Raw genomic sequence first — 23,022 nt, forward strand, 5'->3', positions numbered from 1 at the left:
TAAGTCAAAGGAGCTTGAAAATCGGGAGGGAAATATTACAAATACCTCTTGCATTGATTATCTTATTATTGACACTTTTATTTGCTAATATCAGCCCCCTCCAGAAAAAAAAAAGACAAACTACCCCCCCCCCCCATCCCTCCCACAAAAACACCTCCCGCCCCCTTTTGCTTTCCAATTCAAGCCCTTTATTCCCCTTGTGTCTGCTCTCCTCATCTCCCACATACAAACTCCTGCAAAGTGTGACGCACTAACTCACTTCTCTCGCACATCTCTCCATCCAACATCCTCTTTTCCAATCATTTTTATTTCATTTTGTTTCTGCACGCATAATCCGCAGGAACCATGCTTTGGAAGGCCCGGAACAAGACCGACAACATGCAGGTATATAAAAGCTAAATATATTTACCAACATCCTTGTTTCTGCAGGGGGGGGGGGGCGCTGCAAAATCACAAGTTATTAAGGAATATCATTGTTTCATTCATGCATAAAAGTCTGTTATAGTTGATGCTGTTAAAAGAAATAATAATTGCAAAGTGTCAGCTTGCATGATGTGGGTTAATTGAGTGAATATATCTCTTTAAGAGACCCTGCACGTCGACCCCTCCCCTTATTCCCGCAGCTGCAGCCAACATATAAGTAGCCTTCATGGAGCATCTTCCGTGCGTGTGCGTGTGCGTGTGCAGCCAAACACAAGTCAATAAGTCCTATTATTATTATTATTATTATTAGTCATGGAGTCGTGAAAAGAACCTGGATGACATCTCGGAACTTTTTAATGCCTTGGAAGGTTTAACATCCGGTTGATTTTTGTGTGTGATTATTATTAGGGTTGTCACGAGGGGGTCCAGATGTTAATACACACATATTCGGCCATGGTGAGTTTTGTCTTGCATGTCTATGATTTTGTGTACGTGCATGCAGAAAACAGCTGCAAAATAAGTTTTAAAAAATGTAAAAATTGGAGAAGGTTGCATGGAGTTTGTCTTTAGGGCTCACATTGTTTCAAAAAAAAAAAAAGTGTGACAACAAGCCTCAGTTAATTGTGCATGATTTTTTTTTTTTTTTTTAATAATATTGCACATTTGTTCTTTAAAAACAACTTCTTATTCCCGATTGACTGCTGTGTTTGTGCAGGAGCGCGCAGACGGACTTAGCAGCTCCTCGCCCAGCGGGCGTCTCTCCCTCAACCAGGCCGCCTACTCCTCGGCGCCCCCGCTGTGCCACACTCCGGCCTCCGACTTCCAGCCTCCGTACTTCCCCCCCCCGTACCCCCAGTCCTCGCTGTCCTACTCCCAGAGTCCGGACTCGGCCTACTCCCACCTGTCGGAGCCTTACCCCTCCATCAACGCCATCCATCATCAGCAGCAGGCGGCCTGGCACTCGCAGAGGTCGCGCTCCGAGGAAGGGGGGCTCCTGTCGCAAACGCACCGGGCTCTCGGACTCGACCCCCGGCGGGAGTACGCGGCGGTGCCCCGCCTGCTGCACGGACTCGGGGACGGGGGGGCCGCCCTCGGGGATGGTCCTCTTGGGATGCACCTGGGACATCACGGCCTGGAGGACCTGCAGGTGAGCTCCTGCACAGAAATACTTCATGTCTAAAGGTCATTTTTATACTGCATGTCCTCTTTAAAATAATGGGGGAAAAAGTTCATAAAAATGATTATACAAAAAAAATCTCACCACTTGCTTAATATTAATAAAATTGATTTATTTTCCCTCTAACATTTTTATACAAACTTTTAAAAGTAATTGAAAAAAAAGGCACCTCTTGATTATAATAATATTGAGAATAACATTACAGTCTCTTGCTTAATATTAATAAAGCTTGTTTGAACACAGAATGTACATTTCTCATGTGTTTAAAAGTCTTTAAATAAAAAGGGTATCACTTAAAATAATGTTTATAATTAAATAATATTAAGAATGTCAATTTCTCATATTTGTTTAAAAGTCTTTAAATAGAAAAGGTATCACTTAAAATAATGTTTATAATTAAATAATATTAATTATGCTTAAGAAAATGTAAGGATGAGCAGATAAATAAGATAATGAATCACAAATAATTAAAAATAATAATGATGCATGGGCAATTAGAAGTAAGCATGTTTAGACAGGAAATGCATCTTTATCCATATTTTTAAGTCATTTAAAAAAGGGTATCACTTAAAAAAAATGTAATAATTAGAGAATATTAATTATGCTTAAGAAAAAGTGAGAATGAGCAAATAAATAAGCTGACTAATTACACATAATAATGATGGGCAATAAAACGTGAGAATGTTTAGACCAAAAATTGCATTTTTTCCCCCATAATTTATTTAAGTCATTTAAAAAGGGTATCACTTTAAAAAAATAATGGTAATAATTAAAGAATATTAATTATGCTTGAGAAAATGTGAGAATGAGCTGATAAATAAGCTGATTAATTGCAAAAAATATATAAATAATAATGATGGGCAATAAAAAAAGTAAGCATGTTTAAACAGAAAATGCATTGCCCCCCATAATATTTTTAAGTCATTGAAAAAAGGGTATCACCTTAAAAAAAAGTAATAATTAAAGAATATAAATTATGCTTAAAAATGTGAGAATGAGCTAATAAATAAGCTGATTATTACAAATAATAATGATGGGCAACAAAACGTGAGAATGTTTAGACAGAAAATTCCTTTTTCCCCTTAATACTTTTAAGTCATTTAAAAAATGTCATCACTTCGAAATAATAATGATTCTTATCAGTAAATGTTTTGTTGCATAACATTTTTGAGTAAAAAATGACATAAATAAAATAATCAAAATGATATTTGTATTTAGACACAATGTCATTTTTCATTGTTGGACAAAATCATCACGCTGTATGTTCAATCATTTTCATCCATCCCTTTTCTACCGCTTGTCCCTTGTACAAGATTGTCAAATTATTTTCGCATTTTGCACCAAAATAGTATTGTTTTAGTTATCACTGCATGCTAAAAAGATAAACTATGGGTAAACATTCTTTAACGAACAGAAAAGTACTTTTCTTTCGAAAAATTCAACCTTAAAAAGAATATTTCGTCAGACTTGAACAACTTATTCAATGACATTTGAACATTTTCTTTTGAGACGTGCCTGAATTGTGATGAAACCCCAGATAAAGAATGATGCTAATATTGAGTTTCGTGGAGTCTGTCAAAGCAAGTGACTCCCCTTTTGCCGTCTGCAGCTTGTCCTGCCTTTCTTGACAGAAGAATAGTTGGTGAGGTTTATTGAGCTGCAGTCCTGCAGCAGGTGCAGCAGGTGCAGCTTGCAGCCTGCAGACGCAGTTTGTTGCCTTGTGAGAGTGCGGCACAAACCCAGCGAGACCAATTGATGTGCATGCTCATTATTTGCAGGACAGGCAGAAGAAGAAGGAGTCAAGGCGGCCATGTCGCTGCTAAACGGAGGCCTGCCATCTTTATTTCATTCATGCACTTTTCTCAGCCGACACACAAAAGGAGAATGTCCTTTTATCCGCCGCTTTGTTACCGATATAAGGATTATTTGACTTTTGACAACAGTCCCAAAAAACATATGACTAAATCATTCAAGAAGATTAGAGGTAATAATAGAACCACCCACTGAACAATAAGAGAGTGAGTCTATACAAGTCCCAAATAAGAAAGCAAAATAAGGATTTCAGAGAAAAAATTGTAACAAAAGGAGTATCTTAATTAAAAAACAAAACAAAAAAACAATTAGAGTGCATTTTTTTCAAACAACAAATATATATTTAAAGTGTTTTTTTATTTAAATTTCATTATTTTCGTTTTACAGTTTTAATTTTTTTGCTAATATTTTTTCATTTTAAATGAATTATTTTTGTTTACATTATATATATATTTAAAGAATTGGAACCTCAAAGGGAATAAGCGGTAGGGAATGGATGGCTGGATATTTTAGTTTTACAATTTTTTTTCCCGATAATATTTTTTCATTTAAAATTCATAATTTTTGTTCACAGATTTGTTTTTGTTTTTTAAATGTATTCTACTATATTTTCATTTGAAATTTCTTATTTTTGTTCACAGATATTTTTTAATTTTATGTCCATTTATTTTGGTTTTACCTTTTTTTTGGTAATATTTTTTCATTTTAAATTCATTATTTTTGTTTATAGATTTTAAAATTTTCTTTTTAATTTATTTTTTGTCCATTATTTTGGTTTTACATTTATTATTTTTTTGCTAATATTCTAAATTTTAAATTTATTATTTTTGTTCACAGATTTTTTTTTACATTTATTTGGTGTCCATTATATTTTGGTTTTACTTTTTTTTTTTTGCTAATATTTTTTCTTTTTAAATTCATTGTTTTTGTTTACAGCTTTTTACATGTTCTTTTTAATTGATTTGTTGTCCATTATTTTGGTTTTACAATTATTTTTTTGCTAATATTTTTTCATTTTAAATTCTTTATTTTTGTTCACAGATTTAAAAAAAAATTATTTTATGTCCACTATTTTGGTTTGAAATTTTTTTTTGCTAATATTTTTTTATTTTAAATTCATTATTTTTGTTTACAGTTTTTTTATTTTATTTTAATTTATTTGTTGTCCATTTTTTCTGTTTTACAATAATTTTTTTCGCTAATATTTTTTCATTTTAAATCATTCTTTTTGTTTACAGATTTTATTTTGTATTTGTTTTATTTGATGTCCATTATTTTGTTTTTGAAATTATTTGGGTTCGCAAATCTTATCTCATTTGAAATTCTTAAAAAATAATAATGATAAATAAATAAATGTCCATTATATTTGATGTATATAAATTTATGTATATGGTTCAACATTTTCTTTTGCTAATATTTCTTCATTTTAAATTAATTATTTTTGTTTACAGATTTTTTAAATTTTCTTTTTAATTTATTTGTCGTCCGTTATTTGGGTTTTACAATTTTTTTTTGTAAATATATTTTCATTTTAAATGTATTTTTTTTGTTTACAGATTTTTTTAATTTATTTTTTTTATTTGATGTCCATTATTTTGGTTGTACATTTTTTCTGATAATACTTTTTCATTTTAAATTCTTTTTTTTTTAACAGATTTAAAAATTTTCTTTTTAATTTATTTGTTGTCCATTATTTTGGTTTTACAATAAAACAAATTTGCCAATATTTTTCCGTTTTAAATTCATTATTTTTGTTTACAGATTTTATTTTTCCATCCATCCATCCATTTTCTACCGCCTATTGCCTTTTGGGGTCGCGGGGGGCGCTGGCGCCTATTTTTAATTTGATGTCCATTATTTTGGTTTTGAAATTATTTGGGTTCGCAAATCTTATCTCATTTGAAATTCTTAAAAAAAAAAATAATAATAATAATAAATGTCCATTATATTTGATGTATATAAATATATGTATATGGTTTGCTGCATATTGAGTTAGGTGTGGATTTTGGAGCAAAATTTAAAAAAAAAAATAATAATAATAATAATATATATATATGTATGTATATATCGCATCAATTTACAATGTAGAAAAATAATTTTATTGATTTTTAATATTTCTTAATTTTTTGGGCACAGAAAAAAAGTTTTAAAATAAAGTCATTTGCAATACTGAAAGTTTTTGCAGCACAACATTAAACAGTTTGCTGCAAATGGAGTTACATGTGGATTTTGGAGAAAGAAAAAAAAAAAAGAATCAAAATGTGTGTGTGTGTGTGTGTGTGCATGTGCGACATAAGGCCTGCAGTGGATAAATGATGGTGACTGTCTGTCTGACACAGGGAATGGAGGAAGGATCAGCCTTGGGCATCCTGGACCACTCTGTCATTAAAAAAGGTAACACTCAGTGTGTGTGAGGAGAAAGATGGAGCGTGCACGTTTGTGCCCACCTATATAGGACGGTGCTATACATGCTGAAGGGCCTTTTGTGTTTATAGTAAGGCAGCTCCAACACCACACACACACACACACACACACACACACACACACACACACACACACACACACACACACACACACACACACACACACACACACACACACACACACACACACACACACATACGCACACATACGCACACAAACACACACACACACTATAAATAATTCTGTTTTGCTATTTCATTTGAAGTCAAGAAGTCCTCTAATACTCAGCTGCAGACTTTCACCCCAAAGGCACACATTCTTAATGAACTGTTCATGGTCATATGAGAGAGAGGGAGAGAAGGGGGGATTAAAGTGAAGAGGAAAAGAGAAGTGGGCCAAAAAAGAGGCGGGGGGAAGAGGGAGATAATAAAAGCAGAGTTGAGGGGAAATTTAGCAAGAGCTGGATGGTGTTAATGTAATATTAGAGATAGTGAGCGGCAGGATTTTAGAGAAGACACATGGGCGCCTTTAGAGTCAAGTTGTGGGGACAAACTGTATGGAAGTGAAACTTGAGTCCACGGAAAAGGAAAAATGTTGTCACCGTGTGTTTATTTTTGGAATTTGTTCTTAAATTCACCATCAAAAGCAGGGGTGTCCAAAGTTTGGCCCGGGGGCCATTTGCGGCCCGCAGGTCATTTTTTATTGGCCCCCATGGCACATTTTAAAAATACGGTTGAAAAAAATTAAAACATAAAAAGTGGTATAAAAGAGCAAATGGAACATTTTGCAATGTTTACTCTATAAGAACACAAAGTTGCCATGCAGGCGGTTTCTTTCTGTAAAAAAATAAGTGAATCAAAATCAATGTAATTATGTATTATTGAGCTATTCAAGGCTCCAATTACGTCACATTATATATTCCACTTGGAGATATTTTTGGGGGACAATGTTGGATATTTTGTGTTTGCCATATTGTTACGACTCGGAGTGAGGAGAGGATCCCGATGCAGAGAGGAAGTTAAGAAAATAAAGCTTTTATTTTACAATAACTTTCTACCTCCAGTCAAGAATCATTACAATACGCGCAAAATAATTCCGAGAATAAACAGGTAAATCAAAATCACTCCAAAAAAATGAGGAATACTAATCTAAGAAAAACTAACAAAAATAGCATAACTATGAGAATTAACCAAAAGCGCTCCAACAGGAGGAAAAAAACACAAACGATCTATATATATACACTAAATAGGAATAAACAAAAATCCCTCAATCAATGAGGCAAACTATACGAAATTTGGAAAAACAAAAAACTCCCCAATTAGGTAGACGAAGGATAACAAAGGGCGCTCGAGGGAGGAAAAAGTCAACACAAAATTAAAGTAAACGACTGCTTGATCCAAAAATGAGAACCAGGGAAAAAGGAGCAAGACAAGGTTTTCATGGACATGGACCTAGACGCTAGAAAGGCACGTTAGACGAGACCATCCGGCACAGGACAAGAGGAGGCGTGAGCTTAAATAGGATATGAGTATGATGGGAAACAGGTGGAAACAATCATGGATCAGGGATGATGTCAGACTGGTGACACAAGAGGAAGGACCCGTCATCTGAAACAAGAGGGTAGCTTTTCAAAATAAAACACAAGACAGAACAACCAAGACAAGACTTCCTTCACCGTGGTGTGACACACATAAAAAACTGAGCTGTTTTTTTTTTTAAGAACGGCCTAAAACGAAAAAACAAAAAACATAAACAACAAAAAAACTTATAATTGACTAATAGATCTGAATTTGATCTCGAGACCATTGTGTTAAAAGTAAACGGTAAAAAAAAAAATATATATACATTTTTTAACACTTTAATGAGTACGACACTTTTGGATCAGTGTGTTCTGTTTTTAAGTGTCATTGCACAAAAAATAATAGTGAGTTAAAATCAAAGGTGTTATGAGTTTTTGACCTTTTTCCGGCTCCAATTGTGATATCTCAAATATTCTACTGAAAAATTTTATTGGGTGAAAATATTGCATATTTTGTGTTTTTTTTCCCATAAAAAACCTGGTTTTCTTTGACAAAAAGAGCATACAACTTGAAACTTTAAAAACGTCATATTGACAGATAGACCTAATGTTGATTTAAAACTTGAATAATAATAAAATAATACTAAATAATGACACAATTTTAACATTATATTTTTACCAAAACCCTTTGGGGTCCCCGGGATCAAGCCTGAGTGGAGGCCTATAGGTATATTTTTTATTCATATATTGTATTGATTTTTAAAATAAATGGCCCCCGCTTGCTTTGATTTTTCAGTGTACGGCCCTCAGTGGAAAAAGTTTGGACACCCCTGATCAAAAGGGTCGTTTTTGTTCCTCCAATCATTTGGCTTCATTTTGACAGACCTGCAACATGACTTTTTCTACGGAATGGAACAAAGGGTTCCAAGTTTAAAAAGTACCCTGAGCGAGACCCCCTTTAGCTTCATTGGGATCGGGATTTGATTTGATTCAGTACCAAATCTCACGACCTGTAAATCAATGCCGATACAGCAACTTTGGATACTTTTGTGTGTGTTCCAATGCTAACTGCAATCCAATTAACAAACTTTTTTTTTTTTATCATTAACACTTACCTTTTGCTGTCCAGTTGTCTTGTTTTCTTACACTTCCGAGTTTCATTTGCAAATATTATATGCAAACTCCAAAAGCAGTGAAGTTGGCACATTGTGTGAATGGTAAATAAAAACAGAATACAAAGATTTGCTGATTGTTTTCAACTTATATTCAATTGAATAGACTGCAAAGACAAGATATTTAACGTTCGAACTAGAAAACCTTGTTCATTTTTGCAAATAGCTCATTTTGAATTCGATGCCTACAACGTTATTCAAAAAAGCTGGCACAAGTGGCAAAAAAAGACTGAGAAAGTTGAGGAATGCTCATCAAACACTTATTTGGAACATCCCACAGGTGAACAGGCTAATTGGGAACAGGTGGGTGCCATGATTGGCTATAAAAGCAGCTTCCATGAAATGATTAGTAATTGACAAACATGGATGGGGCGAGGGTCACCACTTTATCAACAAATTGTCAAACAGTTTAAGAACATTTGTCAACGAGCTACTGCAAGGAATTTAGGGATTTCACCATCTACAGACCATAATATCATCAAAAGATTCAGAGAATCTGGAGAAATCACTGCATGTAACATTGAATGCCCGTGACCTTCGATCCCTCAGGCGGTACTGCATCAAAAAAATTACATCAGTGTGTAAATGATATCACCACATGGGCTCAAGAACACTTCAGAAAACCACTGTTTCTGTAACTACAGTTCGTTGCTACATCTGTAAGTGCAAATTAAAGTCTACTATGCAAGGCCAAAGCCATTTATCAACAACACCCAGAAACTCAGCCAGCTACGCTGGGCCCGAGTTAATCTAAGATGGACTAATTCAAAGTGGAAAAGTGTTCTGCGGTTTGACGAGTCGACATTTCAATTTCATTTATGAAACTGTGGACGTGGTGTCCTCCAGAACAATAAGGAAAAGAACCATCCGGATTGCTATAGGTGCAAAGTTGAAAAGCCAGCATGTGTGATGGTATGGGGGTGTATTAGTGACCAAGGCATGGGTAACTTACACATCTGTGAAGGCACCATTAATGCTGAAAGGTACATACAGCTTTTGGAACAACATATGTTGTCATCCAAGCAACAATATCATGGACGCCCCTGCTTATTTCAGCAAGACAATGCCAAGCTACGTGTTACAACAGCGCTTCTTCATAGTAAAAGAGTGCGGGTACTAGATGGGCCTGCCTGTAGTCCAGACCTGTCTCTCATTGAAAATGTGTGGTGTATTATGAAGCCTAAAATACCAGAACAGAGACCCCGGACTGTTGAACAACTTAAGCTGTACATCAAGCAAGAATGGGAAAGAATTCCACCTGGAAAACTTAAAAATTTGGTCTCCTCAGTTCCCAAACATTTACTAAGTGTTGTTAAAAGGAAAGGCCATGTAACACAGTGGTAAAAAAAAATGCCCCTTTGACAACTTTTTTGCAATGTGTTACTGCCATTAAATTCAGAGTTAATCATTATTTGCAAAAAAAAAAGGAAGATTCTCAGTTGGAACATGAAATATCTTATCTTTGCAGTCTATTCAACTGAATATAAGTTGAAAAGGATTTGCAAATCATTGTATTCTGTTTTTATTTACGAATTACACAACGTGCCAACTTCACTGCTTTTGGCTTTAGTATAATATACTTTGCATGCAGTTGCAGTTCCAATACATTAGATGGCAGTAGTGAACACACTACTAGGAAGTAGTCTTTGCCATTAAGTTGATTATGCCCGTATTTTATTTTCTTGAGCCCTGTAAGCGAGTATTGTACGTAATATTACACACCAGCGGTTTGATTGTACACAGATTGTGAGTTGTTGATAACGTCATGTAAAATCGCTAATGCGGGTGTCCAGGCTGGTTCTCTTTCAGTCGGGATGGGTCGCTTTCACATTGGAACTGATACCATACCAATTTTTGGTACTTTTGTGTGTGTTCATAATAAACGTTGATTTGTTTAATAATAATAACAACAAGTATGCATTAATTCCAGGTTGTGCAATGGGAGTTGCCGTAGTCAGGAAGTAGTCTTTGCCATTAAGTTGAAAGCCACTCTTGTCTTTTGTTGAGTCCCACAAAGTGTTTGTACTGTAAATATTGTATTTATTACACGCCAGCTGTTTGATTGTAACATGCATCTTAGTTTTGGTTCTCGTTACAAAAATTTGGAGTCGTGGAAAACGGCATGTAATACCACTAATGCTGGTGTCCAGGTTTGGGCTGGGTCGCTTTCACATTGGAACTGATACCATACCAATTTTTGGTACTTTTGTGTGTGTTCATAATAAATGTTGATTTGTTTAATAATAATAATAATAACAACAAGTATGCATTCATTTCAGTTTGTGCTGCGCAAGTTGCCGTAAAATTGAATGCCACTCCTGTCTTTTGTTGAGTCCCACAAAGTGTTTACACTGTAAATATTGTATTTATTACACAACAGCTGTTTGATTGTAACGTGCATCTTAATTGTAGTTCTCAATACCCAATTTGGAGGTGTTGGAATCGACATCATAATGCTAATCTTTAGCATGTCTATGACAAATCGCATGTAAATTAGCATTGCGCTTGCGCATTTTGAAAAGTGGAGCCATACTGTTGCACTTTGTTGTACTGTTCCACTGCTTGTTTACCGGACAAATACTTGAGCCGGTGCTGCGACAAAAAGTATAAAAATGAAGGCCGATTTATTTTACGTGAACGAGTACCGGGTAGTACCGACAGACTTCGGTCACTAACCTCTCAGTTTTCTGTCCAGCTTGTCCTCATTCTGAAGGGTCACGGGTGAGAAGCTGGAGCCTATCCCAGCTCACTTTTGTCACCCTGGTCCATCCCGGAAGCACATTTAAACCAACCGACATTAACACTCACACCTTTGGACAATTTCGAGGCGCCACAGCATGTTTTTGGGAGATGGGAGGAAGCAAAACCCCTTGGAGGAAACCCACACAAGTGTGGCAAGAACATGCAAACTCCACTAGAAGATAAAACAGAAAACTGACCTAAAATTATACAGCATGACCAAGACGGGGTATAACAAAAAAAGAATAGGTAGCAAGAAACAACATCAAATGAATACGATTTTAAACGGCTTTTTTTTTTTAAAAGTACAGTGCACTCACTTTCGGTTACAGACCGGCTCAAGCACTTGGCGGGAAAACAAGCGTATTAATAGCGGACTGCTTCTAGGTACTGTTATATATCTTGTCATATTTATGTATATTTTCGCTTTTCCATGGCAAGATAAGCAAGCCCTGGAAAGTCAGGCACAGCGTCTTCCGAATGGGTTAGCTCAATGCTAATTTACATTGGATTTGCCGTAGGAATGCTACTGATTAGCATTACCCGATGTTACAAAGACGCACGTTACAATCAGACAGCTGGAAACACAATACTTACAGTAAATACTTTGTAGGGCTCAATAAACGACAGGACTAGCACATTCAACTTAACCTCTTAAGGCCCAATCTGTTTGTTTACATGCTTTTTTTTATGTCTCTTTGCTATTTGGGATTTTTGGACCCTAATTAGAATAAAAACTAAGAATCATCATTTTATATGATGTACTTAGACCATAAGTACACAAACGTGTACTTCATGTTTAGTGACATGCTAATTCTTAATTTTTACACTTTTTTCCCCAAAATTCCATTATATGTTATACTCTTCTGACACCACCAGATGGTGGTGTAAGTGTCCCCATAAGTGGCCATAAGACCCCAATTCAGTTGTGTACACAATTTTGCAAAAAAGAGCTAAAAGGTGCTGTCCACGCATGTGGCCACTAAGGGCTTTAGTTGTTAATGGCAAAGACTACTTTCTGACTACGGCAACACACCTAGAACAAACTGAAATAAATGCATACTTGTAACAATCATTAAACACACCAACAGTTAACATGAACATACACACATGTATCAACAGTTGGTATCCGTATCAGTTCAGATGTTAAAGCTACCCATCGTGACTGGTGGCGGACCAGCCTGGACACCGCTCATGTTATGCTAGTGCTAGCATCGGCGCTAACGTTGACGCTGAGAAAGGAGCGATATTACCTTGCCTTGTAAATATTTATTACTTTTTCTTACACGACGTCTCTCCAACTGTTGATTTGAGGTCAAATATTCATCTCTCAGGAGCCACTTGCACGTCTAACTCTCCAAATAAACTTAAATTCCAGTCTTTTTTTGTTTTTTTTTCCAACTCTAAATAAGAAATAATTGTCATGTTTTATCCGGCCCGCATGATGAGTTTGCCAAGTATAAATATTAGCTGTTTTTTTTGTTGTTGTTGTTTTTTTGGGAACGAAAGAAACTGCTGTTGTAAATGTGTCCACTGGATGGCGTGGTAGCAATTCTGTTAGGCAAGTAAAGGGTTTAGAGAGGTACAAAGTAAAAGGGGACTGTGGCTCCTCACTTAAAACCTGCCGTTTTATGTCTTCTACTTCGAACACATCGTCGTTTGGCACCTTCGGGGCGGTATAGCTCGGTTGGTAAAGGGCCCGTGCCAGCAACTTGAGGGTTCCAGGTTTGATCCCCGCTTCTGCCGTTGTGTCCTTAGGCAAGACACTTTACCCACCTGCTCCCAGTGCCACCCACACTGGTTTAAATGTAACTCAGATATTGGGTTTCACTATGTAAAAGCGCTTTGAGTCACTAGAGAAAAGTGCTACATAAATATAATTCACTCGTTGCCTCAAGATGTCTCCGTCAAACACCAGAAATGTGAACTTAACCCTTTTAAATAGTTTTTAACCAGCGTTTCTTACGGTTTGTTGAGTTAGCTCTGGATTGATGTGTGGACATGACAAAGGTGGCCTAGTGGTTAGAGTGTCCGCCCTGAGGTTGGTAGGTTGTGAGTTCAAACCCCGGCCGAGTCATACCAAAGACTATAAAAATGGGACCCATCGCCTCCCTACTTGGAACTCAGCATCAAAGGTTGGAATTAGGGGTTAAATCACAAAAAATGATTCCTGGGCGCGGCCACCGCTGCTGCCCACTGCTCCCCTCACCTCCCAGGGGGTGAACAAGGGGATGGGTCAAATGCAGAGAATAATTTCGCCACACCTAGTGTGTGTGTGACAATCATTGCTACTTTAACTTTAAAGGAGGTATTTGATACCGAGAAGAGTTGACATGTTTTTGTTGAGTCCCAGAAAGACTGTGATTTAAAGTTTAATCCTGGCCTTGTAGATACACTGAGACCAAGTCCAAGCTCGTTGAGGTTCAGTCCCAGAAAGACTGATTTAAAGTTTAATCCTGGCCTTGTAGATACACTGAGACCAAGTCCAAGCTCGTTGTGGTTTTGAAACTGCACCAATTTCCTCAGAATTTTAAAGTTAAAGTTAAAGTACCAATGATAGTCACACACACACACGGTGTGGTGAAATTTGTCCTCTGCATTTGACCCATCCCCTTGTTCACCCCCTGGGAGGTGAGGGGAGCAGTGGGCAGCAGCCGTGGCCACGCCCAGGAATCATTTTTGGTGATTTAACCCCCAATTCCAACCTCTGATGCTGAGTGCCAAGCAGGGAGGTAACGGCTCCCATTTTTTTAGTCTTTGGTAGGACTCGGCCGGGGTTTGAACTCACGACCACCTGATCTCAGAGCGGACATTCTAACCCAGGGGTCATCCACACGATGCCCGCGGGCACCAGGTCGCCCGTAAGGACCAGATGAGTCGCCCGCTGGCCTGTTCTAAAAATAGCTCAAATAGCAGCACTTACCAGTGAGCTGCTTTCACTTGTTTAAATAAATTCATTTATTTTTTTTACTTTGCTTCTTATAACTTTCAGAAAGACAATTTTAGAGAAAAAATACAACCTTAAAAAGGATTTTAGGATTTTTAAACACATAAACTTTTTTACCTTTTAAAATCCTTCCTCTTTTTTCCTGACAATTTCAATCAATGTTCAAGTAATTTTCTTTTTTTATTGTAAAGAATAATAAATACATTTTAATTTAACTCTTCATTTTAACTTCTGTTTTTTCAACAAAGAATATTTGTGAAATATTTCTTTAAACTTATGATCAAAATTCCATCTAGAAAATCTTTACAATCAAATTTAAATCTTTTTTCAAAATCTTTTGAATTTCTTTTAAAATTTTTGTTCTGGAAAATCTAGAAGAAATGATTTGTCTTTATTAGAAATATAGCTTAGTCCAATTTGTTATATATTCTAACAAAGTGCAGATTGGATTTTAACCTATTTAAAACATGTCATCAAAATTCTAAAATTAATCTTAATCAGGAAAAATTACTAATGATGTTCCATAAATTATTTTTTTAAATTTTTTCAAAAAGATTTGAATTAGATAGTTTTTCTCTTCTTTTTTTCGGTTGAATTTTGAATTTTAAAGACTCAAAATTGAAGATAAACTATGTTTCAAAATTTAAGTTTCATTATTTTTCCTGTTTTCTCTTCTTTTAAACCGTTCAATTTAGTGTTTTTTTCATCATTTATTCTCTACAAAAAACCTTCTGTAAAAGGAAAAAAAATGTACGACAGAATGACAGACAGAAATACCCATTTTTTAAATATGTATATCTAGATTTATTTATTAAAGGTAAATTGAGCAAATTGGCTATTTCTGGCAATTTATTTAAGTGTGTATCAAACTGGTAGCCCTTGGCATTAATCAGTACCCAAGAAGTAGCTCCTGGTTTCAAAAAGGTTGCTGACCCCTGCTCTAACCACCCGACCACTGATTGGACAAATTCAACAAATTTCAGGTATTTTGTCCAGAAGATTATTTGTAATTTGTACGTTTTCAGAATATGCTTATTTTTGGCCAAAGTAAAACAAAGAAAACAACCTGAAGTTGTCTTTATTTTGACGTTATCATGCCATGAATTTAGCATTTCGGCCCACTTGGGACCAGATGTGAGTTTGACACCCCTGTGTTAGGGTGACAGGACTGAGATAAATATGACAAACATCTCCGTAAATACCTTGTAACTTCCTTTCTTCTTTCGCCTTTTCCAGTTCCGATCCCATCCAAGCTGAACGGCTCGGCGCTGTCTGCCTTGTCCCTCTGCAAGGACGGCCTGGGCCTGGGTGCCGTGTCTAACCCGGCCGAGGTCTTCTGTTCGGTGCCGGGCCGCCTCTCGCTGCTCAGCTCCACCTCCAAGTACAAGGTGACGGTCGGCGAGGTGCAGCGGCGGCTCGCCCCGCCCGAGTGCCTCAACGCCTCTCTGCTGGGCGGAGTCCTTCGCAGGTGAGTCGGCGACGCTTTTAACCCTGAAAAAGCCAAGCAAACGTGAAGACGGGCACAGGAGTTGAATAGGCGAAAATAAGCGGACCTAAAAACGGAACCGTGAGGAACACCTAGTTGAACAGAATGACTGCATCTGAAGTAAACGAGCTACGGCAACACCTTAGTCACATAAATCATATAATGAAATGAACTACCAAAAAGGAGAGGACTTAAAGGGGTGCCTTGAGGAACGCCCCAGGTTAAAATGTCAAGGCAATGATCTGCAATATGTTTACAATGGTCCAAATTTCTGTAAACCAGTGTTTTTCAACTACTAGTGTGCCGTGAGATACAGTCTAGTGTGCCGTGGGAGATTAAGTCATTTCACCGATTTGGGTTAAAAATATTTTTTGCAAACCAGTAATCACAATCCGCAAATAACGTGCCGTTGTTGATGACAGCAAAGACTTCTTGTGGAGCAAAGACGGCGTCCAGAATGTACATCCTGACATGACATGACAATCAACAATCTGCCCACAAGGAAAGATAAAAACAACTGAAATACTCTATCCATCCATCCATCTTCTTCCGCTTTTCTGAGGTCGGGTCACGGGGGCAACAGCCTAAGCAGGGAAACCCAGACTTCCCTCTCTCCAGCCACTTCGTCTAGCTCTTCCCGGGGGATCCCGAGGCGTTCCCAGGCCAGCCGGGAGACATAGTCTTCCCAACGTGTTCTGGGTCTTCCCCGTGGCCTCCTACCGGTTGGACGTGCCCTAAATACCTCCCTAGGGAGGCGTTCGGGTGGCATCCTGACCAGATGCCCGAACCACCTCATCTGGCTCATCTCGATGTGAAGGAGCAGCGGCTTTACTTTGAGTTCCTCCCGGATGACAGAGCTTCTCACCCTATCTCTAAGGGAGAGACCCACCACACGACAGAGGAAACTCATTTGGGCCGCTTGTACCCGTGATCTTATCCTTTCGGTCATGACCCAAAGCTCATGACCATAGGTGAGGATGGGAACGTAGATCGACTGGTAAATTGAGAGCTTTGCCTTCCGGCTCAGCTCCTTCTTCACCACAACAGATCGATAAAACGTCCGCATTACTGAAGACGCCGCACCGATCCGCCTGTCGATCTCACCATCCACTCTTCCCTCACTCGTGAACAAGACTCCTAGGTACTTGAACTCCTCCACTTGGGGCAGGGTCTCCTCCCCAACCCGTAGATGGCATTCCACCCTTTTCCGGGCGAGAACCATGGACTCGGACTTGGAGGTGCTGATTCTCATTCCGGTCGCTTCACACTCGGCTGCGAACAGATCCAGTGAGAGCTGAAGATCCCGGTCAGATGAAGCCATCAGGACCACATCATCTGCAAAAAGCAGAGACCTAATCCTGCGGCCACCAAACCGGAACCCCTCAACGCCTTGACTGTGCCTAGAAATTCTGTCCATAAAAGTTCTGAACAGAATGGGTGACAAAGGACAGCCTTGGCGGAGTCCAACCCTCACTGGAAATGTGTTCTACTTACTGCCGGCAATGCGGACCAAGTTCTGACACTGATCATACAGGGAGTGGACCGCCTGAAATACTCTTGATTGCTAAAACAAAGTAGATGCAGGAAATATCGCTCAAAGGAAGACATGAAACTGCTACAGAAAAATACTGAAAAAAAGAGAAAAAGCCACCAAAATAGGAGCGCAAGAGAAGAACTAAAAGACTACACACAGAAAAACAGCAAAAAACTACAAAGAAGTCTCGTAGCGATGTGACAGGTGGTGATAGTACACCTACTTTGAGACAAGAGCTATATTGACGCTTGCTTGGTTATGGTTTAAAGTCATATATATCCAACAATTGTGACAACGACTTTTTATCGTCAATATCGGCTGCTGAGTTTTATTTTTTTATGATATCTGCTGGTGGTGTGCTTCCACATTTTTTCAATTAAAAAATGTGCCTTGGCTCCAAAAAGGTTGAAAAACACTGCTCTAAACAACAGCTGCAAAAATGTTTGTCTCCCATATATGGTCATGCTGTTCCACTTCCGCACTGCAGATGGCATTAGTTACAAAGTGGGCTACACACGGTCAGGGTTTTCAGCAACTACCGCCGATGCAAGCAGACTGTAATGTCGAAAGGGGCTAACTTTGCAACAAAGTTCCTCGAAAAATCTGTTTGTTTTTCTCCACAATCCTGCTAACAAATGAGTTTTGCATTTGGTTAATTAAATGTGGCTGAAGTAATTGAAAGTGATTTCAAGAGAAATGCTCAGAATTTTAGTAAAACTGTTAAGCATTGACAGGAGACTTTGGATGTTGTTGTGATTTTTAGGATGCAGATGAACAAGGTGGTATTTATAAAAGTGGTATTTGTCGGTAAACGAACAAAACGTGAGAGCAACTATGAAGAAAAAAAACAAACAAAACTGCAGAAACCCAGCAAAGCACTCACGGGAAATGTGGAGCTGACTGCGTCCACAAAGTAGTGCACAATAGGTTTCGCATCAAACCGCTCCTCTGTAGTCCAATGAAACGATAACAACATCACCAATGTCCCGACAGTGAAGGTAGAAAAGGATTTGACTTAAATAGTCTTGATTATAAACAGAAAACAGGTGAGGGGAAATGCTCCGGGACAGAAGACAGGGGAAAACAACAAAACCGGAAGATCCGCCAAAATAAAAGCACAGGACAGGAACTAGCACAAAACACCGGAGAACACTAACAAAAACGCAACAAAAAGTGGGGAAAGTATAGCTAACCTTGATATTGTGGCTGAAGTAATTAAAAGTGCATTGTTTTAAAAAACTGCTCAGAATTTTAGTAAAAGTGTCAAATGTTGACAAACGGCGTTTCCTAACGTTGTCGTGTTTTTTAGGATGGAGATGAACAAGGTAGCAGCTTGAGGTAAAACGTGGTATTTATTGATAAATGAACAAAACGCGACAGACTATAAAGAAAATAAAACCAAAAAAACCTGCTGAAACCCAGCAAAACACTCAATGTTTTCCTTCCCAGCCACGCCCCCCTCAAAAAAAAAGTTAAACAAAAACAAAACAAAAATAAATAAAAACTAAATCCAATTTCTTTTATTTCCTTTTTTATTAAAAAATTATGAAAATATTTTTACAAAACTTGATTTTGGTGTAACCCTTAGACCATGAGTGTCAAACTCTGGCCCGCCATGTAATTTCATTTGGCCCTTGAGGCAATTTCAAATTAACATTAGTGCCTCTGTAACACCGCGTTCACTACTAATATTCATACTTGCCAACCCTCCCGATTTTCCCAGGAGACTCCCGAAGTTCAGTGCCCCTCCCAAAAATCTCCCGGGGCAACCAATCTCGAGAATTTCTCACGATTTCCACCGGACTACAATATCGGGGGAATGCTTTAAAGGGACTGTCTTTAGCGTTCTATACAACCTGTCATCACGTCCGCTTTTCCTCCATACAAACAGCGTGTCGGCCCAGTCACAAAGTATATGCGGATGCGAATGCAATGCACACTTGGTCAACAGCTATACAGGTCACACTGAGGGTGGCCGTATAAACAACTTTCACAGGCCTAAACCCACACCAAACAAGAAGGACAAACACATTTCGGGACAACATCCGCACCGTAATACAACATACTGTAAACACAACATAACAAATACCCAGAATCCCTTGCAGCACTAACTCTTCCGGGACACTACAACATACACCCACCTGCTACCACCAAACCCTGCCCACGTCATTATTGTTATTTTCAAATCCATTAGCCTGTGGAAAAAGTTAATGTTGATATTTACCCCAGAAGGCTGCAAATAGAAAAGAGGCATTAAATGTTTTATTTAAATTGTATTTCCACTTCCATTGATGTTTTTTCATTTGTTTTTTGAAAGTTGATTTTGCACTATTAAGTTATGTAAGCGTTGCTTGTTCCATATTCAGTGTTAAAGCAAATCAGTGGAACAAACTGAGCAATAATTAACATTTTATTCATGCACTTTCTCTTGTTACTTCAATGCTTGCATGTTTGATTCATTCATTATTGTTATTTTATTTTCAAATGTATTATTAGCCTGTGGAATAACTTTATTTTGATATTTACTTCAGAAGGCTGCAAATAGATAAGAGGGATTAAATTTGTATTTACATTTTATTAGATATGCCATTGATATTTTTTTAATTATTATTATTTGAAACTCCATTTTGCATGTCACTATAAAGTTATATAAGCCTTGCTTGTTCAATATTCAATGCAAAACTTGTTTGGGTCCCTATTAAAAGGTTCATTTGTTCAACCTTGGCCCGCAGCTTTGTTCAGTTTTAAATTTTGGCCCACTCTGTATTTGAGTTTGACACCCCTGCCTTAGACCATATTAAATTTTCTCTAGATCTATGAAAAACATGAGGTCTTAAGCCAGAGGTGGGCCGTTTTTAAGCACTCTTAGTATTGGAACACTACTTTGGATAATCAGCACAGGCTCAGTATTGCTTGTTTGAATAAAGTAATGACCTTTTAAAGGGGAACTAAATCAGACGTTGCATACATTGGGGTTGCCTACAGCCACGCATTAGATTATGCACTACAAAACAAATGAAATATTCCAAGAAATAGCATGGGGAAATTGTTCTATGGGCCAAAATTCACCACTATTCTTATTTTTGGAACCAGCGTCTTCTATAGTGGACATTTGTTTTTCTTTAATTGTGTCATAGAGTTACACCTTTCCGAAAAAAATAGCCATTTTATGGAAAATACAAGTGTCCACTGTAGTGGACGCTGGCCTTAGGAGAGTTTAAACGTCATCGCAAGGATCTTCCAATGTGTTTACATTGGTCCAAGTCCCTTACTACAACAGCTTTTAATTATATTGTTTTTTTACTGAACCGCTCAGTTGGACAGCTCCGTGTTATGTTAATAATACGTGATGTAGTTTTTACAAAAACGCATTCTTCAATACCTCCTGAGAACTAGCAAGGCATGTTAGTCCACTGTAGAGGACAAGTGTCACGTTGGTAACACATTGTGTGCGTGTTGTGTCACCCCGTAAAAAGTAAAAGAACACTGGTACAAAAGGCAAAATAAAGTGCGTGCCTACGCACGGGAAGTTAATGCTAAACGTAGCAAGGAAGTCCGAAAGTCCAAAAATGACGTGGCGATCGCACGAGAAGCTAAGGCGTAACTTAGCACAAGTATATATAACGCAGAGAAGCCAACGTGAGAGTTGCATGACGCAAACAACGAACCAAGAACGAACTGAGGTCGAAGGCAGGCTTAAACTCTAAAGTAACAATCAAAACACAGGTGTGTGACAAAAGCAGAGCAAGTGGAACAAATAAGAAACCATGGTAACCGAACAAACAAGGAAGTGCACAAACTGGGGATCGGAAGAGTCCAAAAATAATCAGAAAACACACAAAAAGAACTCAAGAACAAAAACTATGAATGATCCGGCAGGCGGATCAAGACAACAAGTCTTTTACATCGTTATTTCTAATGCAAAATGTTGGACAAGAATAAAACCTGTTGTTACGCCAAGAGGGACCAAATGTAATGTTTGTTTGAGCAAAATTGTCTGACAGTTTGAGGTGGTTTGGGTATTTGTTTAAGCTAGTAAAACACATTTTACAATGTCCACCGTAGTGGACATTAAAACTCCTGTAGTATTTTTCCATACAAAATGATGGATTTTAGCATTCTAACGTTAATGTACACATTAGGTGTGGCGAAATTATTCTCTGCATTTGACCTGTCACCCTCGATCACCCCCTGGGAGGAGAGGGGAGCAGTGAGCAGCGGCGGTGGCCACGCCCGGGAAACATTTTTGGTGATTTAACCCCCAATTCCAACCCTTGATGCTGAGTGCCAAGCAGGGAGGTAATGGGTTCCATTTTTATAGTCTTTGGTATGACTCGGCCGGGGTTTGAACTCACAACCTACCCGATCTCAGGGCGGGCACTCTAACCATACTTAATACTCATCAATGAAAAGTGTGGCATAAAAAGTTTTTTCATGTAATCCAATGTTGAAAAACCGAATCACAAAAACTTGTATAAGTGGTTGTCCACCAAAATGGATGTTTCATACAAAAAGAGACAACCAGACTCAAAAATATTGCGCCTTATTGTTTCCAACCCTCATGCGGTCTTTCGAAGTCTTTATGGAGTAAAAGCACTTAAAATAAGTAACGGCGAGGTCAGCGCCTGAGGACCCAAAATGGGTCATGGGACCGAATCACAAGAACAGGAACGGTTTAATGAAAGAGCGCCTCGGGGCCATTGAGCAAGCGCATGGAATGGCTCATTAAAGCATCTGAAGGGAAGGAAAAAGTTGTCCTAGTCGTGGAAACACACTTCCTTGTTTTGTTTTTTTAACATTCGTATCCACAGGTAAGGTCAGGCAGGAAAATTGAATATTCAAAACACTTTGGAGTGTTGACAGGGATCATAAGGAGATTTCATTGTGAGACACACACACACACACACACACACACACACACACACACACACACACACACACGTTATCATTTGAAATGGGGACCAAGTTTCTGATCTTGTGGGGACCCCCCTTTCTACAGTTTGTGGAGGCCTAAAAAAATGCACGTCTTTGAATCTCTGGATTGATGAAGTAATGTGCTGAACATTCTTATTGGGGATCCTGGGAAAAAAGTAAAATACAGCACTATGTCATCAGTTTCTGATTTATTAAATTGTATAACAGTGCAAAATATTGCTCATTTGTAGTGGTCTTTCTTGGACTATTTGGAAAAAAATAAGTAAAAACTTGTTGAAAAATAAACAAGCGATTCAATTATAAATAAAGTTTTGTACACATAGAAACTTAAAGTGCCCTCTTTGGGGATTTTAATAGAGATCCATCCGGATTCATGAACAGAATTCCAAAAATTTCTTCACAAAAAAAGAAAATATTTATGGAACATGTCCACAAAAAATCTATCTGTCAACACTGTTGAAGTATTATTCAATAAATATATTTATGAAGGATTTTTGAATTGTTGCTATTTTTAGAATATTTTTTTAAAATCTCACGTACCCCTTGGCATACCTTCAAGTACCCCCAGGGGTACGCAAACCCCCATTTGAGAACCACTAACTTAGGGGACCTGTTATTGATCCCCATACCGTCAGAAGTCCCCTAAAGGTGACTGTGTAAACAGAGCAATGTCCCCGTTAAGTAAGCGTTGCCAGAAACACACACACACACACACACACACACACACACACACACACACACACACACACACACACACACACACACACACACACACACACGCACACACACACGCACACACACACACACACACACACACACACACACACACACACACGCTATAAACTGCTCTGTCT

The 23,022-nt window shown here is 37.9% G+C and overlaps 1 protein-coding gene across 1 annotated transcript in view; it reads left to right on the forward strand.

Moving 5' to 3' along the window:
- The first annotated feature begins 214 nt into the window (after positions 1–214).
- Positions 215–23,022, forward strand: part of LOC133539573 (transcription factor AP-2-epsilon-like) — a 28,505-nt gene continuing 5,697 nt past the window's right edge. The window contains exons 1-5 of the mRNA XM_061881583.1: positions 215–384; positions 832–879; positions 1,139–1,570; positions 5,752–5,806; positions 15,450–15,681. Of these exons, the coding sequence (XP_061737567.1) occupies positions 346–384; positions 832–879; positions 1,139–1,570; positions 5,752–5,806; positions 15,450–15,681 (806 nt within the window). The 5' untranslated portion in view covers positions 215–345. The remainder of the gene's footprint in view (positions 385–831; positions 880–1,138; positions 1,571–5,751; positions 5,807–15,449; positions 15,682–23,022) is intronic.

Source organism: Nerophis ophidion, linkage group LG21 (genome assembly GCF_033978795.1).
Source record: "Nerophis ophidion isolate RoL-2023_Sa linkage group LG21, RoL_Noph_v1.0, whole genome shotgun sequence".
Lineage (NCBI taxonomy): Eukaryota > Metazoa > Chordata > Actinopteri > Syngnathiformes > Syngnathidae > Nerophis > Nerophis ophidion.